General features: G+C 64.6%; 9 protein-coding genes across 9 annotated transcripts; 5 read left to right on the top strand and 4 right to left on the bottom strand.

The window, feature by feature from the left end:
* Nucleotides 1-732: 732 nt before the first annotated feature.
* Nucleotides 733-1,844, top strand: AMSG_10704 (uncharacterized protein; the record flags this gene model as incomplete). The annotated part of the gene is made up of 2 exons (XM_013897834.1): nucleotides 733-1,777; nucleotides 1,810-1,844. 2 exons carry the CDS (start codon nucleotides 733-735, stop codon nucleotides 1,842-1,844), a joined length of 1,080 nt encoding a protein of 359 aa, XP_013753288.1.
* Nucleotides 1,845-1,964: 120 nt separating this feature from the next.
* AMSG_10703 (uncharacterized protein) lies at nucleotides 1,965-2,608 on the bottom strand (the record flags this gene model as incomplete). Its single annotated transcript, XM_013897833.1, has 2 exons — nucleotides 1,965-2,081; nucleotides 2,117-2,608. 2 exons carry the CDS (start codon nucleotides 2,606-2,608, stop codon nucleotides 1,965-1,967), a joined length of 609 nt encoding a protein of 202 aa, XP_013753287.1.
* Nucleotides 2,609-2,730: 122 nt separating this feature from the next.
* AMSG_10702 (bromodomain containing protein) lies at nucleotides 2,731-5,868 on the bottom strand (the record flags this gene model as incomplete). Its single annotated transcript, XM_013897832.1, has 2 exons — nucleotides 2,731-5,777; nucleotides 5,853-5,868. 2 exons carry the CDS (start codon nucleotides 5,866-5,868, stop codon nucleotides 2,731-2,733), a joined length of 3,063 nt encoding a protein of 1,020 aa, XP_013753286.1.
* Nucleotides 5,869-7,454: 1,586 nt separating this feature from the next.
* AMSG_12379 (uncharacterized protein) lies at nucleotides 7,455-11,085 on the top strand (the record flags this gene model as incomplete). The annotated part of the gene is made up of 3 exons (XM_013897864.1): nucleotides 7,455-7,642; nucleotides 7,706-10,130; nucleotides 10,406-11,085. 3 exons carry the CDS (start codon nucleotides 7,455-7,457, stop codon nucleotides 11,045-11,047), a joined length of 3,255 nt encoding a protein of 1,084 aa, XP_013753318.1. The 3' UTR covers nucleotides 11,048-11,085.
* A 317-nt stretch (nucleotides 11,086-11,402) lies between these two features.
* Nucleotides 11,403-11,633, bottom strand: AMSG_10699 (uncharacterized protein; the record flags this gene model as incomplete). Its single annotated transcript, XM_013897831.1, has 2 exons — nucleotides 11,403-11,529; nucleotides 11,563-11,633. 2 exons carry the CDS (start codon nucleotides 11,631-11,633, stop codon nucleotides 11,403-11,405), a joined length of 198 nt encoding a protein of 65 aa, XP_013753285.1.
* A 534-nt stretch (nucleotides 11,634-12,167) lies between these two features.
* Nucleotides 12,168-16,162, top strand: AMSG_10698 (uncharacterized protein; the record flags this gene model as incomplete). The annotated part of the gene is made up of 3 exons (XM_013897830.1): nucleotides 12,168-12,679; nucleotides 13,594-15,836; nucleotides 16,122-16,162. 3 exons carry the CDS (start codon nucleotides 12,168-12,170, stop codon nucleotides 16,160-16,162), a joined length of 2,796 nt encoding a protein of 931 aa, XP_013753284.1.
* A 228-nt stretch (nucleotides 16,163-16,390) lies between these two features.
* On the top strand, nucleotides 16,391-17,777 carry AMSG_10697 (cysteine-rich protein 2). Its single transcript, XM_013897829.1, has 3 exons — nucleotides 16,391-16,466; nucleotides 16,769-16,909; nucleotides 16,990-17,777. Exons 1-3 carry the CDS (start codon nucleotides 16,411-16,413, stop codon nucleotides 17,513-17,515), a joined length of 723 nt encoding a protein of 240 aa, XP_013753283.1. The 5' UTR covers nucleotides 16,391-16,410; the 3' UTR covers nucleotides 17,516-17,777.
* A 139-nt stretch (nucleotides 17,778-17,916) lies between these two features.
* Nucleotides 17,917-20,088, top strand: AMSG_10696 (ATP-binding cassette sub-family B member 10; the record flags this gene model as incomplete). Its single annotated transcript, XM_013897828.1, has 2 exons — nucleotides 17,917-17,935; nucleotides 18,314-20,088. The coding sequence occupies 2 exons, from the start codon at nucleotides 17,917-17,919 to the stop codon at nucleotides 20,086-20,088; spliced, it is 1,794 nt and encodes a 597-aa protein (XP_013753282.1).
* Nucleotides 20,089-20,117: 29 nt separating this feature from the next.
* AMSG_10695 (uncharacterized protein) lies at nucleotides 20,118-22,820 on the bottom strand (the record flags this gene model as incomplete). The annotated part of the gene is made up of 2 exons (XM_013897827.1): nucleotides 20,118-22,551; nucleotides 22,813-22,820. The coding sequence occupies 2 exons, from the start codon at nucleotides 22,818-22,820 to the stop codon at nucleotides 20,118-20,120; spliced, it is 2,442 nt and encodes an 813-aa protein (XP_013753281.1).
* Nucleotides 22,821-22,981: the final 161 nt, after the last annotated feature.

The following is a 22,981-nucleotide window of genomic DNA, read 5'->3' as shown; positions in this document are numbered from 1 at the left end:
CCGACCCCCCCCCCCCCCCCCCCGGCCCCTTGCATACACAATAGCCTTGCCTGTCTCCGCCCATCCGATGCGCTTGCCAAGCTGCCACGGTGGACCATCAGCAGCGGAAGCCACGAGAGGAGTGCCGGACGGCCGACCGCACCACCACCACCACCACCACCACCACACACACACCACACACGACTCCAAGTACTGAGAGCAACCACACGTGCACTCCCACGTGTTTTACTCGTGCATAGCGTGGAGACGAGGAAGGAGAAGGCCTCTACACTCCAGCGCATCACCGCACCCTCAGCAACGACAGGCGGACTGAGTGAGGCAGACGCAACGGACTGATTGAGGCAGACGCACTGATTGAGGCAGACGCACTGATCGAGGCAGCCTCTTGCACTTCAGGCAGACGCGCTGATCGAAGCAAACACAACGGACTGATCGAGGCAGAGGCAACGGACTGATTGAGGCAGACGCACTGATTGAGGCAGACGCAACGGACTGATTGAGGCAGACGCAACGGACTGATCGCGGCAGACACAACGGACTGATCGAGGCAGACGCAACGGACTGATTGAGGCAGACGCACTGATCGCGGCAGACGCAACGGACAGATCGCGGCAGCATCTGACACTTCAGGCTGACACATCAGGCGCTACAAGACGGATCAGGCTTCCCAAGCACTCGACACTTATCGCTTAACTACCTCAGGAACACGCCGCGTCGCACACCTTGCACGTGATGGGGAACGAGGTCGGGCTAGCAGAGTCAACAGACGGCCACGGACCAGTGGCAAAAGAGAGCGAGACGGACGTGATACTCATCCCCACTCATATCACTGACGACAATCTGTTTGATCTCTCGTCGACGTCATCGGCAGACGTCGTCGATCCGCCTGAGCTCCCCGCTCCAGTCCGCCCGCGCTCGGCCACCTCGGACTCGATCGTCACCGCCAGTACCCACTCGGACGCAAAGCCGCGCCTCTCCATCCGCTCCACCTTTACCTCGCGATGGCGCGCTGCAGCCTCAGCCTCGGACGCCCTGGTCGCGCAAGCTGCCGTCGCCGATCGCGAGCGCCGTGCTTCGGACGCGCTCGAGCTCCGCCGCGCCGCGCACGCCGCATCAGAGGCCGCTGCCCGCCACGCCTCCATCGCCGCCATCCGCGCCTCTTCGCGTGCCTCGGGCCTCGCCTCCTCGCGCTCGTCCTCGCTCGCCTCGGCCTCGCTCGCCGCCGCCGTCCGCGTCGACATAGCCGAGCGCAAGATGGTTGCTGCAAAGATGGCGCGATGGAAGAAGAGGGCTCTCGCCCTCCGCGCCGCTCAGAACGAGGCATCACGCGCTGCGAGCAAACGCGCCGTCGCCGAGGCCGAGTCCGCCGCTCGCGCACGCAACAAAGCCGTCGCTTGCTCCGCCCGCTCCGCCCGCTCCCGCCGCGCCCGCGATAAGGCCGCCCGCGAGGCTGCCGCCCTCCACCGTGCTCGCGAGATCAAGACTCGCGTCCGCCTTGCTCGCGTCGCCCGCGACATTGAAGGTGCCCAGCAGCGGTCCGCCTTTGAGCGCACGCGCGGCAAGGATGCCCTCGCCGTACTATCCCCAGGCAGCGGCCCCGCTGCCATCGCTGCGGCTATTCGCGCCGCAGACGCATGTGCTGCATCCTCTCGCATCGCCAGCATCCGCGCTCGCGTCGCCGCTGATAGACCCGACCCCTGCGACGCCCTTCCGCCCACCGCTGACCTCGCGTCGGCATACCGTCGCCATCGCGAGCGAGATGTCCGTATCACTGCCGGTGCCGTCGTCACCAACCTCTCGCCGACCAAGCCCTCAAGGCACCAACCGACCCGATCGACCTCTAAGCACCGCTCCAGGCGCCGCTCCAAACGCTCCAAGCAGCCCGCCCGAGTACCACGTTGGACTCCGTAGTCGCCATCTTGCTCTCTCCGCTTTACTCTGCTGTCTGACATCACCGGCCGTGTTCACGAGAACTCAACCTCACCCGACAGCGACGACGACGACGATGACGACGACGACGACGATGACACGCCCATGTCGGCGCCGTCCAACGGAATCATGGGCGTGACAAACACCCTTTGCTGTCGCATTTGTCCAACACCATGCCTTGCCCGACACCAGTGTCCGCAGTGCACTCGTCATCGGTATTGAGCGTGTCTATCTCGACACTGCCGAGCATCGGCAGAAGCGCCACCGAGTTGCGCCGCCCGGCCTGGCGTCGCGGGCCGGTCGCGCGCGCTTGCACTGTGTCCTCAAGTATCTCGAGGAACTCCCCTGCGGCGAGCAACAGGTTGGCATCAGCCTCGATGTCCTGCAGCTCGTCGGTGATGAGGCCCGCAACCTGTTGCTGCCGCTTCTCGGCAGTCAGGTACATGTCCTCGCGCTCGCGCCGGATGATGAGGATGTCGACCGTGACCGCCCGGATCGCCACTACAATCAGGACCACAATTGCTGACACCGTCGCCACCACCAGGAACGCCTCGATGCCCTTGCTCTGTGATGACCGCTCCGAGTACGATGACGACCCGACGAGCAGGATGGCCAGCAGGCATGCCCCCAGTTGGATGTCCACCTCGTTGTACAGCGGGATGTAGTACGGCCGACGCATCGCCACAAAATACAAACCCACACACCGGGACTCCCACAACGCCCACAAGCAGCGCTGCAGCCGCGAGTGGCAGGCTCTGCCACCACTCGCTGTCAAAATGGGTGAGCCACAAGACACACAGTTTACGGATGGTTCTGCTGCTGCTGCTCCTGGTGGAGCGCGAGGAGCTCGTGCTTGTTGCCAAAGTTAGAGCCGCCGGCGACGCCTGCGGCCTCAAAGTCGCGCATGGCGTCGCGCTGGAAGGAGAGGTCGACGGCGCCCTGCTGGGCGGCGGCCTCCCGGCGCTTGCGCTCCTCCTCACGGAGGGCATCGATACGAGCCTGCTCGGCGGCGGCAGCAGCAGCAGCGGCGGCCTGCTCGGCGGCGGCGCGTTCGCGGACGAGCCGCTCCTGCTCGGCCTTGGCCTGCTCGGCGAGCTGCTTCTGCTCCTGGGTCTGGGCCTGGAGCTCGGACCAGGCCGCCGAGGGGGCGGCGGCGTCGCCGGTCTGCTGCGACGGCGCTGGTTCGTCGTTGGCGAGCGAGGACCAGCTCTGCTCGTTGAGCGAGAGCGGCGGCGGCGCGGCGGTGTCGGTGTCGGTGGCGGGTGCCGGCGTCGGGGCGAGGTCAGCGAGCGGCGCGGCAGCCGCCAGCGGCGTCGGCGCCTGCGCCATGGGCGCGGTGGTCGCCATGCCGAAAGAGACCATGTCCGACGACCCGAGCGCCGACGGGGTGTAGAGCGACGAGGCCGGCGGTGGCGGGAAGGCGGCGGGCGTGGCCGGGGTTGCGGGCGTGGCCGGCGGTGGCGGGGCCACGCCGAGGGTGTTGACTGTCGACGGCGTCGACGGCGTGGTGACGGCCGACGGCTGCGGCGGCGGCTGCTCCTTCTTGCTCTTCTTCTTCTTCTTGCGCTTGGCGAGGCACTCGTTGACGTACGCCTCGAGCTTGCGGAGCGTCTTGTTGTCGAGGGCGTCGATGTCGATCTCGATCTCCTCGTCCTGGTTCTCGAGCGGCATCGACTCCTTGATGATCTCGATGACGCGGACAAGCTTGGACGACGGGAGGCGGTTGATGTTGGTCGTCAGCCGCTTCTTCTCGTTGTAGTCCATCGGCTTGTAGCGGACGTGGTCGTGCATGTACACCGAGTCGTCCGACGAGTCCGAGTCGTACTGCGGCGCCGGTGGGCGCTTGGAGCGACTCGACTTCTTCTTGCGCCGGCGCTTGGACGACGACGACTTGCCCTTGGAGCTCGAGCCCTTGCCTGCCGCGGAGTGTGCCATCATGTGCGGCGGCGTGGCCATGCCCATGCCCATGCCCATTCCACCCATCATGCTCGGCTGCATCATCTGCGACTGCGTCGTCATCATGTTGGCCGCCAAGCTCTTGATCGAGTTGACCATGGCCTCAAACTCGGAGAACTTCTCAGCCATCCGCTTCTCCATCTTGCGCTCGAGCATCTTCTCGAGCTCGGCCGACGACATGCCCGGCGGCGCGGCCTCGCGGACAACCGAAGAGGCCAGCCCGCCGGTCGACATGCCAAGCGCCTGCATCTGCTGCTTCATAGCCTCGGTCTGCTGAAGGATCGGGCCAAGGCCGCCAAGCGCCGACGGATCAATCCCGCCGCCTTGCAGCGGCGAGTATGCTGGCGGAAGCTGCGGCGCAGCCGGCGGCGGCGGCGGGACCGACGGCAAGATCGGCGGCGGGACACGGCCATCGGCCACCGCCCGCGCCGCCTCCTGCCGCTGCCGCTTCTCCTCGCGCTTGCGCTGCTTCTCAAGCTCGCGCTGTGCCTTGGCTGCCTGCTTGTCCAACCGCGCCTGCTCACGTGCTGCGGCCTTGGCCGCGCGCTCAGACTGCTTGCGCGCCTTGTTGACCTTGCGGCAGATCCGCTCGTACTCCCTCAGCCACGCCTTCTCCAGCACTCGCGCGCTCTGGGTCACAACAGCCTCTTCGCCGTTGAACCGCGCCGCGTTGGACCAAATGAGCGCCACGTCGTCGCCGATCTCCTCCACCGTCGAGTACACGCCCGCCGAAAGGTTCTCCAACACCGTGCCCAGGTCCATCGGCTGCTTGATGATCTCAAAGTACTGCGGAATGCCGAGACGGACTGGGTCGACCGGGTCCTTAAACCACAGCGCCTCGTTCTTGGTCAACAGGGACTTCCTGATGATACGCTTGACGTCGCGAACCACGTTGTCAAAGTCCGAGTAATCGACCTGCTTGGCCTTCTTCTTGGACTTTTTGCGCGTTGCCGACGACCGCGACGCCTTGGCCTGGCTCTCCGACGCTCCGCTCGACGGCATGCCGCCGCGTGCTGCCGAGTCGTCGTCCTCGTCGTCGTCAATGATCTTTGTCGACATCATCGCCTTGTAGTCGGTCTGCTTGCGCCGCCGCCGACCCTTGTCGCGCCCGGTCATCGCCTCCTCGTGGTACTCGGTTCCCGACGAGGTGAGCGGGACGAGGACGTAGCCCTTGCGGAGCCGCTTGGTCACCCGCGCAGCCTCAGACTGCGTGAGAAAGAGCCGGTACCGCATATCGCGGAGCAGCGGCGCTGCCGTGTACGACGCGTACGAAGACGTCTGCACAGGCGCAGTGTACGCCTGTGCATTACCGCCCGGAACCGCCGCAGCCGCCGCCGCAGCAGCAGCAGCAGCAGCAGCCTGCTGGTTCATAATGTCCGCCGGGTTAATAGTCGAGCCCGTCGACGACGCCAGCGTCCGCTGCCGCTTGTACGCCTCGCCGTCGTCGTCGCCGCCGTCGCTGCCGGCCATGTCGTCGGCCGACCGCTTCTCACCGACCGCAGGGGCACCCGCAACGAGCGCGTCCGGCGCCACGGCATCCATCCCGCCCGATGTCGCCGACGACATTGCAGCCTGGACCGCAGCCTGTGCTGCAGCCTCGGCCTCGGCCTCGGCCTCACCGTCGTACGCACCCATCGGCTGCGACGGCGGCGGCATCGACGCAGGCATCGACGCAGGCACCGCCGTCGCGTCGTACGGTGCAGGCGCAGGCGCGCTTGCGGCAAGCGCCGGCGGCTCAAATGACGCCGCACTTGCAAGCTCGGCCGTCGGCGTCGGGTAGTTGGAGCCCGAGGCGTGCGCCGCAGGCGCCGCCGTCGTCGCACCCATCATCTCGTGACCGTTGAACACTTCACCCATGCCACCGCCAGCGGCGCCGGCAGCAGCGCCGGCGGCTGCACCAGCAGCGTTACCAGGGAGAGGAGGAGGCGGAGTAGCAGCCGCGGCAGGACCGGACTGATGCGACATACCACCACCAAACTCCATGCTAATCTGTCCTCGCAAGCGCCACCAGAGCAACCACCGACCATACATCGATGACCCATCAACCATATAGATCGATCACAGGCAGATCACCAGGTCATCGCCATACCACAGATCAGAATACCGCATGACAGCCATCCATGGCCACCACATCATCCATGGCCACCACATCATCCATGACCACCACATCATCCATGGCCATCACACCATCCATGGCCACCACATCATCAGCATCGCACAGCCAAGTCGCACAGCCGAGTCGCAGCCAAGTCGCACAGCCGAATCACACAGCCGAGTCGCACAGCCAGCCATAGTGCGACACGGAGAGGAAGGCGAAGGGGGAGGGGGGAGGGGGAGGGGGAGGGGGAGGGAGGGGGAGGGGGGAAGAGGGCCGACGACGTCGTGGCGGGGAGGGGGGAGGGAGGGGAGGAGATTGCGTGAGTGGCATGGGCATGGACATGGGTATGGGTATGGGGATGGGGATGGGGATGGGGATGACGCAGGGACAGAGTTGGCGTCAGCCATGACTGCGACCTTGTGCGACCTGAAGAGGGGGGGGAGGGGAGGAGGGCGGGGGGTAGGGCGCTACCCAGGGGGGGGGGTATACGTGCTCCTGTGGGAAGGTAGCATGCACCCAGCATGACTCCCACCATACATATACATGCGCCATTGATCCTTGTATATGTATGTCTGGTCTGCTTCTCCCTCACACCATTGGTGGCCTGGCTATGGCCCCTCCTTGGGCCGCACCGGTGGTGGCTTGCCGCGAAGGCGCGACGAGGCGAAACGTAAAAATCACCATCCCACGCCGAGGACTACCTCCTCCCAGGGGGTACCAAGGGCATAGGGGGGGACATGGAGGTGGGGTAGGGGGGAAACACATGCTGGTGTGCAAGGTAATGGGCAGAAAATGGCCATTATAGGCACACATGACCAGTTCGGCTGCTCATGGCCACGTACGCGCGAGGTGGACAACGAAAGCGACTTCAACCGTTTCTGACTTGTGTCGCGTCGGCGCCGCTCTTAAATAATGCCGACTCGTACAATTTGGCCGCTCGTAAAATGGGTTTGTCTCGATGCTGAACCATCAAGCCCTCTGATTCCTATTAGCTACTTCACACATCCCTTACAATGCTGTACATCGTCTTACAAAGCTAGCTACTATCATTCTAGTGAGTCTATTATGTCTCTGTCGTCGTCATCCTCCCTCAAACCCCTCCGCCCCAGGAATCTACCCTTGCCACTGCCGCACGACTCTACGCCATTGCTCCCACTCTGCCATCCGATGCCTACCATCACCACACAACAGCCATGCTGCACCACCCTCCAAGTCGACAACGAAGAATCTGTCCTCACCAGAGCCAACAACTAAAGATCTCCCCCCCTCTTCTCCGCCAGCCAGCCAGCCAGCCAGCCAGCCAGCCAGCCAGCCAGCCAGTCTGCGAGCAGACGACGGACGACGAGTCGCCGATACCACCTCACTCTCGCTAGCGGGGAGAAGGAGACAAGCACAGTCGAAGCGGAGGAGAGTGTGTGTGTGAAGAGAGAGAGAGACTGTGTGTGTGTGTGTGTGTGTGTGTGAAAGAGTGATGCAGCGACTTCCTGTGGACCTTGCGTACACCAAGGGCAATGAAATCAACTTTGAGTACATGTATGCTGACCACAAGAGGCAGCGCAAGGACTTGGCCTCGGACTCGGACTTTGATGATGATGATGATGATGACTACTCGGACTCGTACCCTCCAGAGTCATACTCTTCAGAGTGTTCGATGAATTTGTACTCGGACACGGATGATGATGATTATCATCATGATGGGAATGATGTCAATGCTGGCCGTAGCGGAAAATCATCCAACAAGTCGCCCAAGAAGGGCGCAAAGGCCTCTGCCCGCAAGCCAGGTGAAGATGGCTTTGAGGAGGTCGAGCTCAGCACTGATGACGACGACGATGGCGAGAGCTCGGTTGACTCGGACTTTGACGGGCTGGAGGACGTGCTGGGAAAGGTCGGCAAGCGACGGGTGCACAAAAAGGTGCTGCGGAACACGACGGACAAGTACGACGACGCGGATCCGTTCATCGATGACTCGCAGGCCATTGCCGAGGCACCGCCGATGCAAACCGTGTACAAAGGCTTCTTTGTCAACCGTGGCCAGCTCGCCATCGTGGCGTCGGACGCGACCGAGATGCTGGCCAAGGTCAACTCGGATCCGGAGCGCGGGCCGGACAAGGTGCTGACGCTGGCGCCCGAAACAGCGGCCAAGTTTGACGTCCTCGCCCGGCTGCTGAAGGAGAACGGGTGCCACGAGCGGCACCAGTTTGCCCGCTCCGAGACGCTCGACGCCGCCTTGCTCGAGCTCGTCCAGACCGGCGAGAGCCACAACGACGACTCGCACGACGTTGCCACTTTGCTGGCCACCTTTCTCGAGGTCAAGCCCAACACCATCCGCCACCACATTCTCCGTGTCCAGCGCGTCCATGAGATCGGGTCGCTGGAGGACAAGCTCAACGTGCTCATTGCCAAGATCAAGCGCCACGTCGAGAAGGCCGACGAGCCGACACCACGCCCGCCGACTGCGGCCGCATGGTCTTCGGCCGAAGCCGCGCTCATCCGCAAGTTTGCCTCTGACGACGTGACGAAGCTGCTGCGAAAGAGTGAGCAGGGAGACGATGCGGCGCTGGAGCCGCTGTCCGCCCACGATGCGCCGCCGCCGCTGCAGCTTGCGCTCGCTCCGGTCGTCCTCAAGTCGGTATACCTCTTCTTCCGCGTCCTCGACGAGTTCATTCGCCTTCGCCTCATCTCGGTCCGCTTCACACGTGATACCCAGCGGGAGCTCGACCTCGAGCGAACTGCAAAGGTTGCCGGCGTGGTTGCCCTCTTCCCGGAAGGTACCATGAACCACACCCTCCTCCGCCTCATCTACGCAGAGTACGCGGCGGCAAAGGCCGGAAAGGCGACAAAGGCCGCGGCAAAGGCAGCCTCGAAGGCCGCTGCAAAGGCCTCCAAGTCCAAGACCGAGTCGTCCGCCGCTCCCGCTCCCGCTCCCGCTGCCACTCCCGCCGCTCCCGCTGGCTCGGCGCTACCGCCGGTCGCTGCCAACCTCTCCGTCCCGATCCCGACCCCGGCAGGTGGCTCCATCTCAGCTGCGCCCACTGCAGAGCCGGCGACGGTGCCTACCGCGCCGGTAGCTCCCACTGCAGCCGCCGGCGTGGCTAAGACGAACAAGGGCAAGGCCAAGAGCAAGAGCAAGGCCAAGGCCACGGCGACGCCAGCAAAGGCCAAGGCCAAGGCGAGCAAGAGCAAGGCCAAGGCGAGCAAGAGCAAGGCCAAGGCCGGTTCCAAGACTGCCGCGACACCGACGCCAATGGACGTGGCTGGCCCAAGTGGCGCCGGCCCCTCGGGCAGCAAGGCTACCGCATCAGCGTCAGCGTCGGCGTCGACGTCGGCGACGCCGGCCAAGCGCGGTGGATCGGATGGCATCGTCTGGGGCAACAAGGTCGGCAACCTCGCCGGCAAGGTCTTTGCCCAGGTCGGCAAGTCGACTCTGAAGGCTGCCGTGCTCAACAACGGCGGCGGCTTCTTCAGCCGCTCGCGGCTCACGGCCAACGTCGACTTTCTCGTCATCCCCGTCGGCACCGCGGACCAGTACAAGGACGGTTGCAAGATGAAGACCGCCGCCGCGCGTGGCATCAGAGTTGTCGACGAGCAGTGGTTCAACAACGTGCTTAGTGGCTCGATCTCCATCGCCGACTCTGTCCCGCAGCCGATGGAAGGCGCCGCCGCGCCGCAAGCCGTTGCCGCCGCCACCCCCACCCCCACCACGACGGCCTCGAGCGGCAGTGTGCCGGCCAAGAAGAAGTCGACCGCAAAGAAGAAGACGACAGCCAAGAAGGCGATGGCCACAAAGAAGTCGACCGCAAAGAAGTCGATCCTCAAGAAGAAAACGGCGCCCAAGGTCAAATCGACCGCCAAGAAGGTGACCCCGACGCCCGCCAAGACGACACAGGCATCCATCGCTACACCAAAGCGCACCGCGTCGAGCGACTCAGACTTTGATGACTTTGCATCGCTGCTGCCGAGCACGGCAGCACCGTCGGCGCTCACTGCCGAGGCGCCCACTGCCAAGTCGCCCACTGCCAAGCGTCCGCGCGATGACGCCGCTGACCAAGATCCTGCCGCCGTCGCCGCCGCCAGCACAGATCCCACCTCTGCCGACCTGTCGGCCGGCGCCTCGCCGTCCAAGAAGGCCAAACTGCTGAACGACACGGTAATTCTTGTTTGATGCTTGCTCTCCTGCCAGCGCACTGATCTGATAAACAACTTGCTGTCTGACGCGCAGCCAAGGCAGTGTGCGCCTCGTTGGCCGGAGCGGCGTGCACCGAGCGGCGGTGATCCCACCGCTGGAACCGGCTCGCCACTTGTCTGCACCTCGCCACGGCGAACGACAGCAGCTACTCTACCTCAACACCGGTCATCTCCAGCAACATGTCCGACAATGCCTCTGACCAAGTTTCTCGCTCTGACACTACCTGTAGCGATGAGGCCGCAGGCGAGAAGATGCTGCTGGCCCTCGTCGAATCGGGCCGGTTGAGCACCGACGCTGTGGTGGGGCTGGCGGCGGAGACGCTCGGGTGGGAGACCGACAAGACAGACGCATGGCTGGCAGAGCGGATGAAGGGGGATGAGCAACATGGCGACGATGGCGATGATGGCGATGATGGCGATGATGGCGATGATGGCGATGATGGCGATGAGCAAGGCGCAGCAGGAGCAGAGGAGGCGGCATGTGCGTATCCGAACGTCCCGTTCTCGCCGCTGGCGCTGGAGACGCTGCGGCGGCGGCTGGAGGCGTTCTGCACCGAGCGCGAGTGGCATCAATTCCACACGCCGCGCAACATTGTTCTTGCCCTTGTGGGCGAGATCGGCGAGCTTGCCGAGATCTTCCAATGGCGCGGCGAGGTGCTCCCCGGACTGCCCTCGTTCTCGGACAACGATCGGGTTCATGTCGGCGAGGAGATGGCCGACTGCCTGCTGTACCTCATCCGCCTTGCCTCGTCGGCAGGCATCGATCTCTCGCATGCTGTCCTCCGCAAGCTCGAGCTCAACGCCCGCAAATACCCCGCCGCCAAGGCCAAGGGCTCGTCAGCCAAGTACACCAAGTACGTCGACGACGATGCAGCGTGAGCGCACTCGTTTAACATGGGAGTAAAGTACATCATCGTGACCTTGTGACTCGGCCAGACCAACCCATCCGCTGCATTTGTTCGCCTCTGCACCACACCAGCCGCCGCCACGGCGGCCGGGTAGCAGCGATAGCGATCTGCACATGCCGTGGCCGGTTGAGAGAGAGAGAGAGAGCAGGACGAATAACGCATGCAAGCATAGCCACTACAGGCTTGATGGCCACAGGCGCGTGCGATCAGAGGACGACCACGAGGACACGATCGATCACCATAGTCATCATCATCATCATCATCATCATCATCATCATCATCATCATCATCATCATCATCATCATCATCATCATCATCATCGGAAATCACTGGTTCTCTGCGGCCATACGCTGCGCCTCGCTCTGGACATACTCGCCGACCGTGTTGAACGTGTCCTGCGTCCGCGCAAAACAGTTGTACAAGCAGAGCGCCTCGGCATCGCTCAAGCTCCCGCTGTCGACTCTCTTGACGCAGAGCTTGAAAAACCGCTCCGTCAGCGAGGTGAGCTCGCCAAAGAGCTGAACCTGCTGCTCCAGTGCCTGCATTCCTACGCCCATGCTGTCCATAGCTATCCTGTTCTTGTTCGGTCGCAGCGTCAAGTAGCAAACGCTCAACGTATCGTCGTCGAGTCGTGAAGAGGTTGTCGCCGTCAAGCGGCGCGAGTGGGTGAAGCGTACGTGGGGGGTGGGGGGTGGGTAAGGGATGAAAAAATTTATGGTCGAGTTAAGTGCCAGGACTGTGACACGCGTGCGGCTGCGGCAGAATCGAAGATCAACCGCAGCGGGAACCACCACAGGAGGGTCACGACACACATCTTCATCACACCCCCCTCCCCCTCATCTCCCTGCATACACACACACTCACACACACACATACACGCAGTCGCCAATTAGGCCATGTTGTGCTGCACAATATCCCGCCCAGGGATTGTGCATGGCCTTGCTGCTGCGCTTTTTGTGGCGCTGCTGAGCTGTGAATTGTGCGTGGCAGAGGCGATTTGCTCGGGCGGGTTGGAGGGAAGCCTTACGAGTGCGAACGAGAAATGGGGCGTGGGCATTGCCTTTCGTTACATGAGCCCGGATCAAGGAAATATGGCGACGCTCTGTGGCGCAACTATCCGACTCTCGGCACCGCATGGAGGTATGTCGTACGCATTGTACGAGTCGGAGACGGACACACTCAACAAATACGATCTAAAAATTGGTGGCGGCGACTTCTCCGCCTCTGGTCCGCTCATCTCGGGCGAGACGTATGCCATAGGCGACACAACGGCCGACATCTCGTTTCCTACTCGACTGCCCCTTCAGCCTGGCAAGTACTACGCGCTCATGTTGAGCCTGACCAACTCGGCATCGTTCTATCGCTACAGCGGAAGCCTGCCGTCGAGCCAATGCTCTGGCGCCTTTGAAATCCTGCATGGCATCAGCAAGAAGAACCAAGGCCTTCCAGCCAAGCTCACGAGCTACTCTTCAAACACAGACGCGCCTGTCATGAACTTGACCATCTGTCCGTCATGCTTGCCGGTGCCGACTGCTCCGATCGATGGCACTGTCTCCATCACCGCCGACTACACCGACCGGCTCTTCCACGGCGACACGGCTACGTATGGATGCAACGCAGGGTTTGTCTTGTCGGGACCAGCAACGCAGACGTGCACCGCATCTGGATTCTCGCCTGCACTACCGCCGACATGCGTGCCTGCGCCCCATCACCACCTCCATCGCTGCCTCCACCGCCGCCTTCTCCTCCACCACCACCTCCATCGCCGTCTCCACCCCCACCTCCATCGCTGCCTCCACCGCCGCCTTCTCCTCCACCACCACCTCCATCGCCGTCTCCACCCCCGCCGTCCTCTCCTCCACCGCCACCCTCTCCTCCACCACCCCCTCCATCGCCGCCTCCTCCACCGCCACCCTCTCCTCCGCCTCCTCCACCGCCACCCTCTCCTCCTCCATCACCGCCTCCTCCACCGCCACCACCGCCACCCTCTCCTCCTCCATCACCGCCTCCTCCACCGCCACCCTCTCCTCCACCACCCCCTCCATCGCCGCCTCCGCCACCGCCACCCTCTCCTCCACCCCCACCCCCATCGCCGCCGCCACCTTCTCCTCCTCCACCACCCCCATCGCCACCGCCATCACCCCCTTCGCCACCGCCATCACCCCCATCACCGCCGCCGCCACCTTCTCCTCCTCCTCCACATCCATCGCCGCCGCCACCATCGGCCCCACCCTCCCCACCAACACCCTGCGATCCACGGGACTCCCGCGATGACTGCAACGTATGCTCGGGCCCGGCGTCCGGTCATGTCGCCAACTCGGATCGCGACGCGTGCGGCGTGTGCTTTGGCGGCAATGCCGATCTCGATATCTGCGGTGTGTGCTTTGGCGGCGGCGCGGCTCTCGACGCATGCGGCGTGTGCTTCGGTGACAACGCGACTTGCGCGGGATGCGACGGTGTGCCCAACTCGGGCGCCGTGCCAGATGTGTGCGGTGAGTGCGATGGCGACGGAAGCAGCTGTCTCGGGTGCGACGGCGTGCCGATCCCGCTTGGCGGCGCCTACTTTGATGCCTGCGGCGTGTGCGGCGGCCCGGCTGTCGGCTCGTGCCTCGCCACTTGTGACAACTCCTCAGCAGTCACGGTCGTCTTTGACTGTGCTGGCGTGTGCAACGGGAGTGCCATCATCGACGAATGCGGCGTGTGCGTCGGTGGGACTACCGGTCGGCCGGCGCTTATGCACCTTGATTCCTGTGGGGATTGCTTTGCCCGCTGCGAAGGCTGCTCCAGCGGAACGGCCGATGTCTGCGGCGTGTGTGCCGGCGACAACTCGACCTGTATTGGCTGCGATGGCTTTGGCGGTGTGGTTGACGCCTGCGGAGAGTGCGGCGGGAACGGGACATCGTGTATCCAATCATGCAATCCGGCTCTCGGCCCCTATGCCACCTTCGACTGCGCCGGTGTCTGTGGCGGCAGCGCGTCCATCGACAGCTGTGGCATGTGCACCGGCGGGACAACCGGCATCGCGCCGAACATCTTCCTGGATGCTTGCGGAGTGTGCTTTGGTGGCAATGCAGGTCGCGACTCGTGCGGCGTGTGCTTTGGTGGTAACGCCGATCGCGACGCCTGCCAGGTCTGCTTTGGTCGTAACGCTGCGCGCGATAGCTGCGGAGTTTGCTTTGGTGGCGGACGGCTTGAGGACGCGTGTGGCGTGTGCTATGGAAACTCGACGAGCTGCGCTGGATGCGACGCGGTGCCCAACTCGGGCGTGGTTATCGACGGCTGCGGCGTGTGTGGTGGTAACGGAGCCACGTGCGAGCAGGCGTTCCAGGCAACGCCCGGCATCCGTGATCCCGAGGTCATTGCCATTGCGTCGTCGTCGGCCGCCGGTTGCGTGGCTCTCGCTTTTGCCTTTCTCGTCCTCGTCCGCATTCGCCGCCGTAGAGCTCACGCGGCGTACCTCCTAGGGAAGATGGCGGACCAGAACGCGCCGGACGGGCGACTGGCGGTCCTCATTTCAGACGTCCAGAGCTCGACCATGCTCTGGGAGGCGTATCCAGAAGCGATGGCGGACGCCATCGACATGCACAACGCCACCTTCCGCAGTGCCATTGCGCAGCACAACGGATACGAGGTGCGGACCGAGGGCGACTCTTTTGTGGTTGTCTTCCGCGACGCGGTCTCGGCGGTACGTGCCGCCATCACCATCCAGGAGAGGCTGATGGAGCTACCGTGGCCGGCGGCCATCCTGGACGATGAGACGCTGGTCTCCCAGAACGGGCCGGGTGCGATCTGGCACGGGCTGCGTGTGCGGATGGGCATCTCTATGGCCGAGCCAAGCCGCGAGTTTGTGGAGCGGACTCAGCGGTTTTCATATGAGGGCCCTGATATGGTCGACGCGCAATCGGTGGGCGACTGTGGGGTTGGCGGCCAGATTGTGGTCGACGCCGATGTGGTGGCCGGCTGCGCCCGAACCGAGCTCGACTTCACCCATCTTGGACGCTACACTTGCGGATCGGCTCGGGGAGAAATAGTAACCCGCAGCTTCGAGCTGTACGAGGCGGTCATTCCTCGGCTGTCAGCGGGGCGGTGCTGTGGTGGCCAGCTGCGTGGCATGACGCCCGTTGTTGGCGCTCAGCTGCCGCCTCCGATCGCGCGGTTGTCGTCGTCGCTTGCCTCGTCGTCAACGGTCTCGTCGTCGACATCGTCATCGTCATCGTCATCGTCATCGTTGCCCGACAAAGACGTCTGCGCGCCGCCGTCGGCTTACGCGCATTTGGAGATCGACATCCAGTCGGATATGGTGGATGACATCGAGACGTCATTCTCGCCCGTCGCCAGCTCGCCGGAATACAGGGCGTCGGCGGTGGCGCGGATCCGGACATCGACCGGGCGGTCAGGGATGCGGTCCGGCAGTAGAGGCCTGCTCTCGCCGCACTCTGCAAGCTCACCGCGGGTGCGGTCGGCCGACGATGCGGTGCCGACGCTGCAGTACCCGTCGGATGAGGCTGGCGACTCGGGCTCTGACCTGTGGTCGAACGCATCGCCGGCGAAAACGCGCGGCTTCTCGCGCATCCAGGCTGCCTTTAACAGCCTTGAGTCGTCTGAGGGCATACTCATTGCCAACGGGCAAGTTGACCTCTCGGACTCGACGTTGTCGGAAGAAGCGGTTTCCGACGTGCCGCCTCGGCGATCGTCGCCACCGCAGTCCTTAGCCAATGCGCTCAACCGGACGGCGCCAGCGATGGCAGGCTTTCCGAAGAGTCGGTCCGGGCGGCGGCGGACGACGGCGACGGTCGACCGGCTACGCAATCTTGCGCGAGTGCCGCGGTCGGCGTCTGCGTCCCTCTCTGTCGCGCGCCCACGGCGGCGATCAATGGCCCGGAGCCGGTCGCGGCGGAACAGAGTCGGCCCTCTCTCCCACCGCTCACCGCGGTCACTGCTCGCGCCCTCACCCTCGCCCTCACCCTCGCCCTCGCCCTCGCCATCCAGTCTGAGGACAGCTCGGAACACCGAGTCGCGAAGCCGATCTCGATCACCCCTAACAGCTACGACGTCGAAGCTGTCGACGCGGGCTGTGGCCGAGTGATGGCTTTTGCTGTTTGGGTAAACACCTTTCCTTCTCACACGCACGCACACCGCATGCTCACCACACACATGCACACGTACGCACACACACGCACCTCACCCATCCCCCTTTGGATCACATCTGCTCCCGATCCGAGAGCCAAACCGCTCGCATCACACCGAATTTTAGCGCCAAAAGTACCACCGCCAGTCGGCACGTGCGCAACCGGCAGCGGCAACAGCACGGCATTCCTCTCTCTTTTCTTCGGAATGGCAGCAGCAACGTCGACGTGCTTCAAGTGTGGCTCGGGCTTCCCCTTTGAGGCGTACGTAGTCGCCCATGACCAGCAGTTTGGGCAGGGGGTGTACATGGTGGTGGCAGTGGTGGTGGTAGAGGTGGTGGGGGCATGGAAGGGGGAGGGGGGGCTGGAGTTTGGCTGGAGGGGGCTGGAGGGGCCGTGCCTGTTGCGCCCTGTGGCGTGATGTTGGTCAGGTGACGTGATCGTGCGGGCGGTTTCGATGAGCCGGGAGGTGACCCGGTGACTATGGGTTGGTGTGTAAATTTTTTCAGGGAAGGGGGAGAGGGGGGGAAGCACTCACGGATGTTGGTGCGGTGTGGGGGTATCAGGCCTGTTCTCGAGGCGCTCAACCAGAAGTTCCACAAAGAGTGCTTCACATGCACACAGTGCAACACAGGCTTTTCCGACAACAAGTTTCTCAAGCTCGCAGGCGACCCGTACTGCTCGCAGAGCTGCATTGACGCGCGCAAGTAAGTGACCCGGTGTGTGGCTGCAGCCAAATACTATATTTTTGTACATCTGCCGTGACTCACTCCTGCTCCCCCAACAGTGCTACCGACGTGTGTGCCGGGTGCAAGAAGCAGATCTCCCTGGCGGTCTCATCACTGACGGCACTCGGGGCCAAGTGGCACAATGAGTGCCTGCGATGCAAGCGGTGCAACGCGACGTTCCCGGCGGGCAAGTTTGTTGTGGCGGAGGATGCGCCGTACTGCAACCAGGGATGCGTCGATGCTGGACAGCCGTGCGGCGAGTGCGGCGGGGCGATCGAGGACGGCGGGCAGTATGTGGTGGTCAACGGATCGACGTACCACCCGGCGTGCCAGCACGCGACGCAGTCTGAGGCGTCAGCTCCTGCGCCGGGTGGGTCTTCAGCGGCGGGATCGGCTGAGGTTCGCGAGGCGACCGGGAGCGAGACATGCTGCGTGTGCTCGGGCACGCTTGTGGGCACCTACCTCCTCGCGCTGGACAAGACGTGGCACGAGGAGTGCCTCAAGTGCCTGCAGTGTGCGTCGACCTTCCCTCGCTCACCTTTTCACACCTCGACGGCAAGGTGTTCTGCAACCAGGAGTGCGTAGAGAACTGGCTGCCGCAGGTCCACTGCAGAGCGTGCTCGGCACGGATTCTCTCGACCGAGGAGTCTATCGAGGCCATGTCCAGCCGCTTCCACACCTCATGCTTCAAGTGCGCTGTCTGCTCTGCTGGCTTTGACGGCCTTCAGTTCATCGCAGCAGCCGGCAAGCCTTGCTGCTCCTCGCAGTGCGCCGAGTCGCTCGAGGGTCAGGCGTGATCCTCCCTGTTTCCCTTTCATGTCTCTCTTCAAACACCACCAGTATGCCCGTTCCCCATCATCCCCCCCCCCCCCCCCCCCCTCCCAACCCAACCCCCAACCCCAACTCCCCCTCCCCGCCCCACCCACCCACGCCCACTCACCCCACCCCACCCATCCCCTCCACCCCCTCCACCCCCTCCACCCACCATGCTCCGCCTCGCCACCCGTATCTCCTGTGGGCCTCCTCGTCATGGTCTCTTCCCCCTACTCCGCGTATGGCCTCCGTCTGTGGTCATGATGGCCATGAGCTCGGCTCGCCCTGGCCGACCCAGCAGAGCAGCAGCAGAGTTGGGCAAGTTGCCGTCGCTACAAAAAGGCCGCGCAATGGCCACTGTCTCGCCGGCTGGTCTCCCCGCTGCGCAATCTCGTTTGTGGCACTCTTCGGTATATTCGCCTCGGTTTTCGCTCACATCGCCGCATTCCCCTGCTCTGTGGTCCTCGTCAAAGATGATGTCGAGCTCGTCATCGTCGCCCACATCATCGTCGTCGTCCTCCTCTTCCTCTTCCTCGCCAAAGATGGCGTCTTCCTCGTCGCCATCGCCAGATCGCAAGGCCATTGCTGCCCTCCTTGACCTCGCCCGCCCGCAGACGAGCAAGATCGCGGTGGCGCTGGCTTGCCTCGCCGTCTCGTCGGGTGTCAATCTGGTGGTGCCGGCGGCGGTCGGCAAGTCGCTCGACTCGCTGACGGCTCTGGTGGCCGATCCCGAGACCATGGTCATGCTCGCCGCTGCTGGGCTGACCGTCTTCTCTGCCGGCGCTGCCGCCAACTACGCCCGCATCCGCCTCCTTGTTGCCGCTGGCCAGTCGGTCATCGCCGATCTGCGAAGCTCGCTCTTTGGGTCGCTTGTCCGCAAGAACGCCGCCTTCTTTGACACCGCCCGCTCCGGCGAGCTGGTCACCCGCCTCTCTGCCGACACGGCGCTGATGGGCTCCATTCTGGTGGACAACGTGCCATCCGCCGTCCGCAATGTTCTGCAAGGCATCGGCGGCGTCGCTATGATGTTCTACCTCTCGCCGGTCCTCGCCCTCACCACCCTCGGCTTTGTCCCGCCCATCGCCGCCGGCGCCGTCTTCTTTGGCCGCCACGTCCGCGATCTACAGCGCGGGGTGCAGGACGAGCTCGCCGCCACCTCGGCGCTCGCCGAGGAGCGCCTCTCCAACGTCCGCACCGTCAAGCTCTTTGCCCAGGAGGAGACCGAGTCGGTCTCGTACGCTTCGGCCGTCGCCCGCATCTACGACCTCGCTGTGGCCCAGGGCAAGGCATCGGCGCTGTTCTACTCGGGCATCGGCCTTGCTGGCAACGTCACCGTCCTCGGCGTCCTTGGCGTCGGTGCATCGCAGGTCGCCGCCGCCGCCATGACCCTCGGCGATCTCACCTCGTTCCTCATGTACACCATTTACGTCGGCGTCTCGGTCGGCGGCGTCTTCCGTGTTTACGGCGAGGTCATGAAGGGCGTCGGCGCGTCTGCTCGCGTCTTTGCTCTTCTCGACGCCGCCCCTCCCGCCGCAGATCACCACCCCATCCCGGCCCCGTCTGCCCCGGCCGTCATCGCCTCTCCTCGGGCGCCGGCTCCACTCCCAGCTGACCTGCACTTTGACCGCGTCGGCTTTGCCTATCCCAGCCGGCCCGAGACGCGCATCTTTGACGAGCTCTCGTTCCGGCTCGAGCCTGGAACGCGGACCGCGCTAGTTGGTCCGTCGGGCTCGGGCAAGTCGTCGATCGTGGCCCTGGCGACCGGCCTGTACCCGCCGACCAGCGGACGGGTCGTTGTCAACGACAAAGATGTGGCTCTGTGGGATCTCCGGACGCTCCGCTCTCAGGTTGTGGGCGTCGTCCCGCAGGAGGCTGTCCTCTTCTCTGGCTCGATCCGCGACAACGTGGCGTACGCCGCGCCCGGCGCGAGCCAGGCCGACATCGAGCGGGCGTGCGACCAGGCGCATGCCCACGACTTTATCACCGCCTTCCCCGACGGCTACGACACGCTTGTGGGCGAGCGCGGGGTGACGCTCTCGGGCGGCCAGCGCCAGCGCATCGCCATCGCCCGCACCGTCCTCACCAACCCGTCACTGCTCATCCTGGACGAGGCGACCTCGGCGCTCGACCCAGGCTCCGAGGGCGTGGTCCAGCGGGCGCTCGAGGCTCTCATGGAGGGCCGCACCACCCTCATGATCACCCACCGCCTCGCCTCCATCGCCCCGGACATGCACTGCGTCGTCCTTGACAGCGGACGCATCGTCGAGGCCGGCACCTTTGCCCAGCTCCGCGCAGCGCCGGCGTCACAGCTCAACACGGTCGTTGCCGCCGGCGCGCGGACCTGAGCCGCCACCGGCCCGTTTCACGCCGACGCTCACCCCGTGCCAGCTGTAGCAGGCCGTAGCCGGCGGATCAGGATCCAGTCGCTGGCGAGCATCACTGTACCTTCGTCCGGGTTGGTGTAGACAAACCGCTCGCTGGGCGCCCCGCGACCAGGTGCGCGCTCGCGCCACAGCGCCAGTGCCACGGCGGCGGCGCCATCGAGTAGCTGCCGCCACACGCTGCCCCACGAGGCGCCAACGGCGTGAGGCGGGAGTGCGATAGCGTCAAAGGCACTGGCGCAGTCGGTAAAGGTCTTGGCCACGCCGGCGATGGCCGGGAAAAAGTGCGCGTAGCAGAGGAGCGAGTCGAGCATCCGCCCGCAGACCACGTCGCCGCTGGCAAAGGCCGGCGACCGGTGGGCGTGGGGTGAGGGCGAGTATGGCGGGAGGAACGCGATGTTGCACGGCTCAACAAGCTCGACCACCACACGCGTCTGCGCCCGGTACGCCGACCGCGCCGCGAGCATCGCCAAGATGCCGGGCGCGTCGACGGTGTACGCCGCCTCTTCGGCCACCTCTTGCGCGCCTGCACGCCCGTCGCCGGCGAGAACAAGAACCACGTCCGGCTGCAGCAAAGATCGTGCGTTCTCCTCGTCTTCGCTGCTGTGTGGACAAAGGAGATCCGAGGACGGTGCAACAACGACAACAACGTCGCCAGCTGCGCCGACGCGCGCGGCTACCGCAGCGGCGGCGTCGATGCACTTGGGCGTAGGGACCCGCAGTTCAACGGTAGTACGGCCGATAAGCGGGGCCAGGACCGGGCCAAGCGAGGCGCCTCCATCGGTATAGATGGCGACCCGCGGCGACGACGGCGGAGTCACGACGGCGTCGGGTGCGGGTGATGGGTGGGCGTTGATGGTGAGCGAGCGTAGCTCGGACGAGGCGAGCGATGAGTCGGACGAAGAGTGCGGGCTGAGCGGCTGATCATCGGTCCAGACGGGCGGCGCCGAGGCCGCGAGGAGCGAGACGGCGTGGGCGGTGGCCGCCGAGTGGGCGATGACGACGCCGCGGTGCTGAGGGCGGAGGACGAGGCCGACGCCGGCGTCGAGGGCGGCGGCGTTGTCTGTGTGGACACCGATGAGAACGGCGCCAAAGCGGGCGTAGATGGCGGCGGCAGCAGCAACAAACGAGGTTCCCACAAAGTGCGGCGTGAGGTCGACGGCGTAGAGCTCATTGGCGGCGCCGTCAAGGTATGCGGCGCGCCAGGAGGGCAGCGCCGAGGCTGACGCGCGGGCGTAGGATCGGGTCAGGTTGCGGAAGAGGGTAAAGACGCCCGGGACGAGGACGGAGAGCCCGTAGAGCGACCAGGCAAGATGGGCGGCCGGGAGGGCGAGGTCGACACCGGCGGCGTGGAGGAGCGGGACCGAGGCGGCATCTGCGGCGGTGGCAATGATGCGGACGGTGGCCGAGTGGCGACGTGAGGCCATGGCGCGGAGCGCAGTGAGCGCATCGAGGTCAGCAGGCGAGGCGAGCGGGGCGGACGACGACGGGTGGAGAAAGACAGTGGTGGTGGCCGGAGTGGCGAGGCGGGCCCAGGCGTCGTCACGCGGCCCGCGGAGGGTGCGGAAGACGACGCGCTTGCGGTAGAAGGGATCAGAGAGGAGATGGCGGAGAGGAAGCGAGAGGCGGAGGTCGGAGAGGACCACGAGCTGCGTCGCGAGCGAGGTCCCGTGGTCAGCGTGGTAGAACTCGTCGAGAAAGTCAGCCATGGCGTCGTGCGAGGGCGCGCCCAGCAGGACGGCACGGACGGCCGGGGCGGCGACGAGCGGGTCGAGTGAGGGCGGGGAGGAGGAAATGAGCTCGATGAGCCTCCCGATCTCCCAGGGGACGACGACGATAAAGACGACGATGAGAACCATGATGAGCATGCGGCCGCCGACCGAGCTGGGGACAATGTCGCCGTAGCCGACGGTGGAGGCCGTGACGACGGTGAAGAACAGGGCGTCGTGGTACGCCATCTCCCTCCCGTCGTACTTGGACTCAAATACCTGGATGAAGCCGGCGGTGGCGGCTGTGAGCCCCACGAGCAAGAGATAGAGCTCGACGCTCTGCCGGGCCACGTGCCGTGACGCCAGGACCATCCGCGAGGACACGATCCGGGCACAGCAGACGTACGCCCGGACGAGGACAAAGGGGTAGATCATAGCCGTGGCGTCTGTGCGGAATCGTCCGCCGGAGATACCGCCAGCGACGAGGAGGGCGGCATCGATGGAGACGAGCGGGTCGAGGAGGAGGGCGAGGAGCGAGGGGGCGGTGACGAGGGCAAGGAGGAGGGAGAGGGCAAAGTAGACGAGGGAGGCGATGAGGAGCACGTGTAGTGCATGTGGGCGTGGCCCGTGACTGTGATCCGCAGTCTGCCGAGACATCGCCCACTCATCATCGTAGTACGTGTCGGCCACAAAGACGGCCGAGGCGAGCAGGGCGGCACTGGTGCTGGCGCACACGGCCAGGCGGCCGGTGTGGGTGGTGTCGAGGGTGGTGGCGAGGGCCGGGAGTAGCGGGAGGCGCAGGCGGGATGGAGTGGTGGTGGGCGGGGAGGGGGGGAGCAGGGGGGTGGTGGGCGGCATGGGAGACAGGTGTGGGGTATGGGGCGGGGGGGGGGGGGGGGGGGCATACCCATCGATTGCCACTAGTTGAGGGAGTCGTCACCTGGCAGGCACCCTCACCCATCGATTATTACTTGTTCACTTGATCATCTCCGATTATTACTCGTTCACTTGATCATCCCCTGCCCACCCATCGATTACTACTCGTTCAACTGATCATCCCCGATTATTACTCGTTCAACTGATCATCCCCTGCCCACCCATCGATTACTACTCGTTCAACTGATCATCCCCGATTATTACTCGTTCAA

This window comes from Thecamonas trahens (assembly GCF_000142905.1).
Source record: "Thecamonas trahens ATCC 50062 unplaced genomic scaffold supercont1.63, whole genome shotgun sequence".
NCBI lineage: Eukaryota > Apusomonadida > Apusomonadidae > Thecamonas > Thecamonas trahens.
This window is presented reverse-complemented; position numbering and strand designations above follow the sequence as displayed.

Coding starts and splice junctions, on each gene's coding strand:
- AMSG_10697 (XM_013897829.1), top strand. CDS start 16,411: ATGGCAGCAGCAACGTCGACGTGCTTCAAGTGTGGCTCGGGCTTCCCC. Junction 16,467..16,768: donor TCGGGCTTCCCCTTTGAGGC/GTACGTAGTCGC, acceptor TGGGGGTATCAG/GCCTGTTCTCGAGGCGCTCA. Junction 16,910..16,989: donor AGCTGCATTGACGCGCGCAA/GTAAGTGACCCG, acceptor CTCCCCCAACAG/TGCTACCGACGTGTGTGCCG.